Here is a 10086-nt window from a genome sequence, read left to right on the forward strand (position 1 = left end):
AAATCCCATATGAGTGGAGTGACCATGTGATGACTACTGGAACCAGCAAGCCGAGTTGAATCCCTAAAGTGAGTATATTACAATCTATTAGAATTGGACATGCTACATTGCTTAATTTTATAATTAAATGGCTTGTCCAGGCTTGTGATGAAAGTCTGCAGTCACTCTGACTACAAAATTCTGAATTCTCACAGCGCAAGCACTGCACACTGTTCGGATTCTCCCATGCCACCAGCAAGAGTGGATGGTCATGTGAACGCAAGGATGCGATTTGCACACTTCTTGCCATATTCCGTTCCGACTACAGTGTCCAGCCTTACTCAATTCACTTGTATTGAGCGAGGCCACGAAACTTTCGGTTTTGTGAGCTCCCACTCTAACCGCTGGCATCAGAGAAACCTGACAATTTGCAGTGCACGCACTGTTAGAATACAGACATCTGCAATCACATAAAAGACTGCAGAATTTCATCACAAACTTGGACAACCTCTTTAATGCTCCTAACATAAAATAAAACATAGTAACCCTTAACTTGTCAAATGGCACAATACTTTATTAACATAGCTATGTAAAATATAATCGTACAAGTTATGGATTGTTACATGTGTTCAGGATCACAACTAATAATAGCACAATAATACATCATCAGAACCATCAGCAGTATCGAAATACATCAGCAGAACCATCAGCAGTACAAAAACATCACCAGAAGTACAGAAATACATCACAAGAACCAACATCAGACCATGGTACTCCAATTGTAATGTCATGTCAGACCCATATACAATTGTCACCAGCAAGAAGAAAAAGTCAATATAAAAGAACATCTTTATTGATTATAAAATTTAAAAACATAGACAGGATGTCTCAAGGAGGCAAGCCCCACAGAAAGGGTTAAAATTATCAATCTAACCATAATGTTGGGAACACCATAATCTGCACATGATTACCAATATTATCAATATTACCCTGTATAAGAGACAATGCTAATAAAAAATATAGTTATAAATATGTATATGGTATGGTATATTTTTCCTGGAAAAAGCGCTACACAGTGCAAAACGTGGGTCGGAGAGGGTGTGGGATGCTTACTTGTATTCTGTGATATCCCGTAGGTATAAGAGTTGGTACTTTGTTGTTACTATATTTTTATGAATTTTGCACTTTATAACACTTTTGTGTTACTATATACATATTTATAACTATATTTATATTAGCATTGTCTCTTATACAGGGTAATATTGATAATATTAGTAATCATGTGCAGATTATGGTGTTCCCAACATTATGGTTAGATTGATAATTTTAACCCCTTCTGTGGGGCTTGCCTCCTTGACACATCCTGTCTATGTTTTTAAATTTTATAATCAATAAAGATATTCTTTTATATTGACTTTTTCTTCTTGCTGGTGATTTATAGTATATTTTAAAAAAAAAAAAACTTCTCAAAAACAAAAAATTTTTTTGTCTTGACCATATACAATTGTGTCACATGAACCTACAACTCCAAGTTTGACCATAAGAATGTTAAGGAAATACTGGGACTTGTTGTTGACAGTCATAATCAGACTGCGGACAATACAGGAATTACAGTATTGATGAGAATTAATCAGTATCGCAAATAATTTGTATCCAGGTACCTTATAGATGATGTTGATGTAATTCGCTTTCTTTTCTTCATCTTGTCCAGACACCCTGATGACTTTTCACATCCACAGCTCGCCTCTGCAGACTTCCATCTTCTCTGGTCTTCTGCAGCACTTCCCAACGCAATACCCTTAAAAATAGCAGAATGGTTATAATGCCCTTGAATAAGAATACATGCCCTATGCTATGCGACTGAATAAATAATTGCCCCTCAGTGTTCCCTGCACAAAATATGACCCACACACTGTCCCTCGTATGGTACATGCCTTCCACACTGCCCTTTCTTTTCAATACTGAGCCCCCTCTTCACACTATCCTCTCACACTGTATCCACCCTATGCTGCACAGTCTCTATACTGTGCCAACGTAGCACACTCCCCCTCCTCAGTATACTGTCCCTTCCTGTCTGTGCTCTTACAGAGCCCCCCCCATGCTATTCCATCTCTATACTGCCCATCCCCCATACACTACCAAGTTTCTATTCTTTGCCCCTCACAATCTTCTCCTCTCATACTGTCTCCCCACACTATTCCCTTCAAAAGGCTACTAACACATTCCCCCCTCCCTCATGCTGTCTCCTCTGACATACCCCCTGCTAACCATACTGTCTTTTTACATATTTATCTCTTCACTCTCCATACTGTCTCCTCAAATATCCCCCTGCTACCAAGTCTGTGTCCACACCCATCCCATCCACCTCACTCACCATATTGTGTACGCACACATTCCCCCATGCAGATTGCTTCCTCATACATGCCCCTCCAAGCTCTTCATACGGTGTCTGCACCCATCCCTCTCTCAATTGTCATACTGTGTAATCAAATTTTTCCCTTCCCCTTTGCTTTCCATACTGTCTCCTCACACATCTTCCCACTCCACTGGAGCACTTACCACCAATGCTGTCTGCGCCTCTGCAGAGCCAGCCAGTTACGTCAACCATGTGATCAGATAACTTGATCACGCTGCTGACGTCGCACTGACCTGGAAGTGCCAGCGGTCAAGGCTTCAATTATACTCGTGTCTGAAAGGCGCATGTGCATTTGATCATGGGAGTTGGCGCACTGCACTTTGTCTCAGCCAGCTGTAACCTTGACAGCGGCCTCACAGAGCTGCATCCCAGTCCGGGAGCAGCAAAATGCAGCTGTCGAGGAGATACCCCGGATATCCGCATCAAAGGGTCCAATTTTTCCAATTGTCGTCTGTGCCTGGACCAAATGCCCCTTTGACCGCTCCCACCCTGGATTCACCCCTGAGACAACGACCCTAAACATACTGACAATGAGGGTGATCATTGATTGGAACAGAGAGCCATGAGAGATGGTGAGTTCTCCTTCAACGAAAGTCTTCAAACAGAGGCAGGACGATATCTGTCTAAGATGGTTTGGTGAATCCTGCTGTGAGCAGTGGGTTGGACAGTATGACCCCAGAGGTCTCTTCCAACTCTAAAGGCCCTGTCATACACAGAGATAAATCTGCGGCAGATCTGTGGTTGCAGTGAAATTGTGGACAATCAGTGCCAGGTTTGTGGCTGTGTACAAATGGAACAATATGTCTATGTTTTCACTGCAACCACAGATATGCCAAAGATTTATCTCTGTGCGCGATGGGGCCTTAACATTCTATGATTCTATGATACTACCAGAGCTACAATTGAATGGTTTAGATCAAAGCATACTCATGTGTTTAAATGGTGCAGTCTAGACCTAAATCCCATTGAGAATCTGTCTCAAGACTTGAAAATTACTATTCACAGATGCTCTCCATCCCAATTCACTGAGCTACAGCTATTTGCAAAGAAGAATGAGCAACAATTTCAGCCTCTTGATGTGTAAAGTTCGTAAATTACATGTAGCAGTAATTGTAGCGTAAGGTCCTACAAAGTATTGACTCAGGGGAGCTGAATACAAATGCTCATCACAATTTTCAGATTTATATTTTAAAATATTTAGAAAACCATGTATTATTTCCTTTACACTTCACAAACACCTTCTACTTAGTGTTGGTATATAACGTAAAATCCCAGTAAAATACATTTAACTTGTAGTGTAATGTGAAAAAAATGTGGAAAAGTTTACAGGGTATGAATACTTTTTCAAGATATTGCATATATTGATTCAACGTAATCATGATAAATAATCATCTATTCATCTAGTGCTTTTCCAAATAGCATCATGCTCCAAAAGTACATTAGTGTTTTCTTAAAGCACCATTCCAGAGTTTTTCCTTTTCAGCACTGGAGTGGTGCTGTAAATCTAAGTCCCCTGCCCACCAGTCTCACCCTCTGGTGTCTTCTTTTTCAACGTCACTCCGATCCCATGGTGCCATCTTGTGACTGTAACTTCTGACTGTCGGGAAGTCAGAAGTTGTCACATGCTCTTAATACAAGTCTTTGAAAGCCAGAACAAAGCTCTCATAGACTTCTATTTAGCTGTGATCTCCGGATCACTCCATGAATCACTGGACCAGCTTCCAGATCACAAATTGCAGAAAATTGATGGGAGCAGTTCTGTTAACAGATGAATATGCCAGATGGTGAGTATAAAAGTAGAGGTAGGGGACCTAGATTTAAAGCACCACTCTAGCTGTGAAATAAAAAATAAATGCCGATGTGGTACTTTTTTTTTGATTGGCACCAATACTTTATTAGTAGAGTTGCTTCTTAAAAGGAGTTGTCCACTTTATGTAGACTTCTTACGAATACGTGGCGGACAGTGACACTTTACACTTGGGGTGCATTTATACGACCGGATAAATCTGACAGCACTGCTCAGCTGGCTGTGCATCTCCCGACTTGAGCATGGCAGCTGCATAGATATATATATATATGGAGTTGTCACACTTGGGTCTACTCTTGACAGCTGTGGCCAATTTGAGAATTGCAGTGCAATCTCGATCCAATTTATATCGTCAATATACTGCACCCTTACTAATACCATGTATGTTTATTTGAGGGTGTGTTGATATTTCTTCCAAATGTAAACAATGGTATCCTGCTGATGAATAACCTTTCTCCCTGCTTTCATACTGATCTCATCCATTGTAACATGTGAATTCCATATGGTCCAATCTCAAATCTTTGGTCACGGAAATGTGCATGCACTGGTTCCTACACACAGTAGACCAGCACAAGCGCAGTAATGTTGGCTAGAGCATTGCCAGTGTGCATGAACATGCACTGGATTCCTGAACCAGTATATGTGCAGTTGTAAGTGCTGACTGGCTGTTAGCCTCTATCACAGAGCTGCAACATTAAAGGCACAGTTCAAGAGGCTATCCACTACCTTTAGAGTGATGACCTACCCTTAGGATAGGCCATCAATATCTGATCAGCCGGTGTCCGACACCCGGCACCCTCGCCGATCAGCTGTTATTGGTGCCGGCGGCAGTAGCAGGCGGCAAGAAATGTTCAGTTCCGGAGCTGCCCCGTCTTCTGATATTGGCTGCGACCAGGTACTGCACATCTGCCTCCTATTGATTTGAATAGGAGATGGATGTGCAGTACCCGGCCATGGCTGCTATGAGTTGACGGGGCAGCTCCAGAAGTGAGCATTTCCTGCTGCCACCACCGGCACTGAGGACAAATGTTCGGTGGGGAAGTGTGGTGTCGGACCAAGGCCAATCAGATATTGATGACCTATCCTAAGGATGAATGATCAATGTAAAAGTAGTGGATATCCTCTTTAACTCAGCTGTCTCCATTATATAAGAAGTCTACTTATAGAGAGATCTACTTGACTGTATGACTGAAGAAACTCACTATTGAGCATGATTACAATTTAAATACCTATAGTGATAACACAGGTTTGGAAAAAGCCCAAATTATGTGGTTCAAATCATCACTTTGTTGAAGCTGAAATTCAAGTTGACTTTTGGTGCTGTAATACATTTATAGAGTAACCGTCATATTAATGTTTATTTTGTAAATCAATAGTATAGATGAAAATAAGCAGCTTTCTAATATGCTGCACGTTAGTGGAAAAAGCTGTTTCTTTCTGCCCCTAGATTGATCATTCTTTCTCAATTCATGGTTAAAATCTGTATTCAAATAAAGACCGATTTTAACATTACTGAACTAGATGACAGTTGGTGCTATGGAGGAGGGTGAGGGGAAAGGAGGGAGGAGTTAGAGGCAGACACAGGCATTCTAATGCCAAATTCTACTAAAACGCCAGTTACAGTTCTCCAAAGACCTTTATGAGCACCAACTGTCATTTCCTAGCTCAGTAATTGGGAGGTGTGGTATTAACTGAAGACAGATTTTACCTGTGAATCCAGAATTTTAAGAAAGAATAATCAATCAGTTTAGGAGGAAAATAATGCCAAATTCTGTAATCGTATATATTACAAAGTTAATTGTCATGTGTACTATTGTGATGGCATACAATGCGATCTTCAATACATCTTACGCATTTCAGAATAACATTCCTTAATCATCCCTAACCAAAAACCATGGACATCGAATATGTGTTCCGCACAACCTCGCTTAACCCAGTCACACGCACTTACCTTCCCTGCGACGTCGCTCTGGCTGGTGAACCGCCTCATTTCTAAGGGGGCGGTTCGTGCAGCGTCACAGCGACGTCACACGGCAGGTGTCCAATAGAAGCGGAGGGACGGAGATGAGCGGGACGTAACATCCCGCCCACCTCCTTCCTTCCGCATTGCCGGTGGAGGCAGGTAAGGAGATGTTCGTCGCTCCTGCGGTGTCACACACAGCGATGTGTGGTGCCGCAGGAACGAGGAACAACATCGCTAATAAGCAGAAAACAATTTTTTGTTTCAGGACGACCTCTCCGAGGCAAAAGATTTTGACCGCTTCTGCGATCGTTTAAGGTTGCTCATAAGTGTTGCACACTGTAATATCGTTAATGACGCCGGATGTGCGTCACAAACACCGTGACCCCGATGATAATTCATTAACGATATCGTAGCGTGTAAAGCCCGCTTATGACTTTTTCCTCAGCAGTATGTATATTTTATGTTTCATAACAATGGAAACTAATGGAATGGTTTTCTTCATTTTAGCCAACTGATTGAAGGTAGTGAGGTGCTACAGAAAATGGAGGACATCGCAACATACAATGAGAGACCGAGAGTGGACTGCATAATTGTGGATTGTGGAATTTTTACCCCTTGACAATGAAATATTTTCTTTGAATTACAACAAATGCTGTCATTTATTCTCTTGTAAACATAATAAAAACACTGAAATGTTATCCAACTCTGTCATGGCACCTGTAATTACATATTTTTTCATTCTTCATGCAGAAGCAGGCCATCAGTATTGCTGAAAAAAATATTTGCCAAAAGGAAAAAAAAACTAACTGTCTCACGAAGTGTGCATGTCACAAGCTACTGATTTTTTTACACACCTATTATATTATTCTAATTTGAGATGCTTACATACCACTTTAATACTGCGGCTTGTTGCCTCTGTAGTATTTTTGGGGCATGTCATGTACCTAACATGTTTTGGTCATTTCTTTTGGGAAAGGAAGAATTGTGGATAAAAATAGTAACAGGTTAATTCTAGTGTAGTAAAAAATGATGCTGCAAGGAAAGGTGGCAATGGAAACTTGCCCTTTTACCATAGCATCTAATAATAAGAATGTGAGAGCTACAAGCAGCAGCAGTACTATTGGCACCAGGTGTCTGGGCAGTGGTATTAAAGCTCATAATTATCCTCCTTTGCCTTCATCAAGTGTATTAGTAGAAAGCAGAGAACATTATGGAATATAAGGCACACCACTAGTCTCAGTCAGAGCAGGATGATGTTAACTCTGACAGTGACACTGTCAGTTTGAGCCAGTGTTCTGCACAGTCCTTCTTCTCTGCCATGATTGTAGACTTTGAATTACATGTGTCTTTTCTGACTCCCTATTTCCTAAACCACAGCACTCCTGGTGCTAAGAAAAATGTTTCACAATAACATCTTCCAGTTCATGTATTGGATGAGATGAACTTATAGTGTATGTATTTAGATCAGAGGGGGACAGAGGAGGACATGACTCAAAATGCATTGCTGTGTTGGTGAAGGTAGTAACAGTGGCATTGTTCTGCCACAGTGATTATGTGTCTAACAGCCAAGGTGGTAGTGGCATTCTTGGTAATGGCAATTCTAAAAGGTGGGAACTGGGGGGGGGGGGTGACAAAGGGCTCAGGAATTTCCCACACTGAGAAAATTCAGCAGAGTCAGAGATGATGATTGTGTGGTGGACAGGACCTTGCAATCAGATCGGTATGACAAGGAGGTAATGTAATCAGAGGAATAGGGTGGTGGCACCAGCGATAAAGAGAGGATCCAATGTCAGGCCAAAAGATCCTTTTTCTGAGGTCAGCAGAGGAGCAGGTAATTCTGCAACTGATGTTTGTGTAAGAGTTCTTGAAATTTCTAGTTTTGATGGGGGTGAATTCTATGCCATTTTGAGTGTGGGAATTCTTAGCCACATCTTCAGCCAATGAATCTGTGGCGCCCCTGAGGCTTCAGTCGCCACAGGGTATTGCACCTGATTTTGGGTGTAATGCTACACTCGGATCCTGAGGAGGCCGGTACTGGTTTCACCACTTACACACTCAAATGCACAACCAGGTTGCCCTCACCAATGGGGATCGGGCTAGGGTAGGGTCTTAAGGATGCCTTCAAACATGGGGGGTACCTCCCACTAGTGACAGGAACCCGGGGAGGGGTGGCCACTTAGGGAGAGTTAAGAGCCAACACAACGGTCAGAGAGTTCTCCAGCAGGAGAGGAGCAGACGTGTCTCACTGGTGCTCCGGTGGGACAGAGGAGTTCATGTGGTTGCCGAAGGGAGAGTGACACTCCTCCCACTGGCGCCACGCAGGGTGCAGGACCCTAGGGAAGATCACACTTCAAGTTGGTTTTCCAGAATCTGCCGTGACAGGGAGGTTTCAAGCTTCCCTGGCCACAAAGAGCCCAAAAGCACAGTACTAAGATAGGATCCAGGGCCTTGGACAGCACCAGGTCCCAGTATGGAGCCGCGGTACCTGGAAATAGGGACAAGAGTACCAAGTAGCTTCAAGCCACGGGGATCCAACACAAAAGGCGCAGGCAGAAAGGGACTCACTAAGCACCTCACCAGTCTGACATCTGAAAGGATTCTGGTTCGACGAAGCCCATCACAGCAGGTGACCGATATTACCCGGGCGAGTGGCACAGCACAAAGAGTGAGTAAAGACACCTGGAACCGCAGCCACTCACTCTGACTCTTGATTACCGGCACCGCCGCCCCGCACCTCGGTGCTCAAACGCCATCACAACTCCCCTCATCATCCTCCCTGGGGCCCGCTCCACCTGTGCGAAGTGATACAATCTCTGGCTGCTACTACCATCCGACCCGGAGGACAGCAACAGCTGTGCCAGCTGAATCCCTGGCCGCATACCACAGGTGGCGTCACGACATTCATCCAACTACTATCCCCACCATCTTTCCTCCTTATTGGTGTACACCTCGGGACACGAAGCCGGGCAGGCCATTGCGACATCCCAGATCATCACACCAGCCCGGTGACAAGTAATGCAGGTACGAGACACCTCTAGCCTGATTTCCCCTGCCCCCTGCATGCTACAAATCCTTTTCAGCTTGCAAGCTCTGCAGGAGGAAAATAAGCCATATTAATCTTTGCAAAAATCATCCAGGAACCACAGCTCTCCATCAGCACATGAAGCAGCACCACCTGATAATGTGGGAAAAGCAAACTTGTCAGCAAGGATCAAGCTGGTCTCTTCCTCCTTTTATTTGTCCTTCTGGGAGTCTGGTCACATCCGCAAGTAGTACTTGGTTGATGTCATCATCTACTTCTTGTTGTACGCAACACAAATTCCACTGCCTTTCGGAAATGATTGCATGCGCCCTTAACACTGGACAGTGCACGTCTTTCAGGGCCGATTGGGTCAGTGTTTTGAGGGCAGTGATGCACCACAGAAACCAAGATAGTTGGTGAAGTCTTCACAGCTGGATACTAGGTCTAGTTCCAATACCAAACGGTGCTTCTTCACATCCTCCTCAATGGACATCACTCCATCACTTTGCTCTTGTATGCTTAAGAGTTAACAAGATGCTTTACAGTTTATGAGCATGTCCTACAAAAGCCATACCAAAGGTGAATTGACCCTCTGCATCAAACAACAAGTCTCATGCTGGCTTGTTCTCTGTCAATTACAGCTGGGTATACTAGTAAGCTACAATGCCTGACACATTGTGGCTCCACTACATTTAGGCAAAGTAAGACGTGCTCCCTCTTTTGCCCACATCCTAAATTTGATTTTGCCTCTTTTTTTTTTTAAGTATTCCCACTTGAAGAAGGTGGTGTCTAAGTCCAGGAGAATGGGCATTTAAAACTGATCTTGCAAAGCAAAGCATGGTCTCTAAGCTTTGAAAAAACACTGCATTCTACCTACTTACAGTATGCTCTTCAAAGAA

At 43.2% G+C, this 10086-nt stretch overlaps 1 protein-coding gene across 6 annotated transcripts in view; it reads left to right on the forward strand.

Moving 5' to 3' along the window:
- The window catches only part of PPIL6 (peptidylprolyl isomerase like 6), a 93471-nt gene extending 86622 nt beyond the window's left edge, over positions 1 to 6849 (forward strand). For all 6 annotated transcript variants that reach the window (XM_075338349.1, XM_075338350.1, XM_075338351.1 and 3 more), the window contains one exon: positions 6673 to 6849. In XM_075338349.1, coding sequence (XP_075194464.1) covers positions 6673 to 6784 — 112 coding nt within the window. In that variant the 3' untranslated portion in view covers positions 6785 to 6849. The remainder of the gene's footprint in view (positions 1 to 6672) is intronic.
- Positions 6850 to 10086: the final 3237 nt, after the last annotated feature.

This window comes from Anomaloglossus baeobatrachus, chromosome 3 (assembly GCF_048569485.1).
Source record: "Anomaloglossus baeobatrachus isolate aAnoBae1 chromosome 3, aAnoBae1.hap1, whole genome shotgun sequence".
In the NCBI taxonomy this organism is placed as follows: domain Eukaryota; kingdom Metazoa; phylum Chordata; class Amphibia; order Anura; family Aromobatidae; genus Anomaloglossus; species Anomaloglossus baeobatrachus.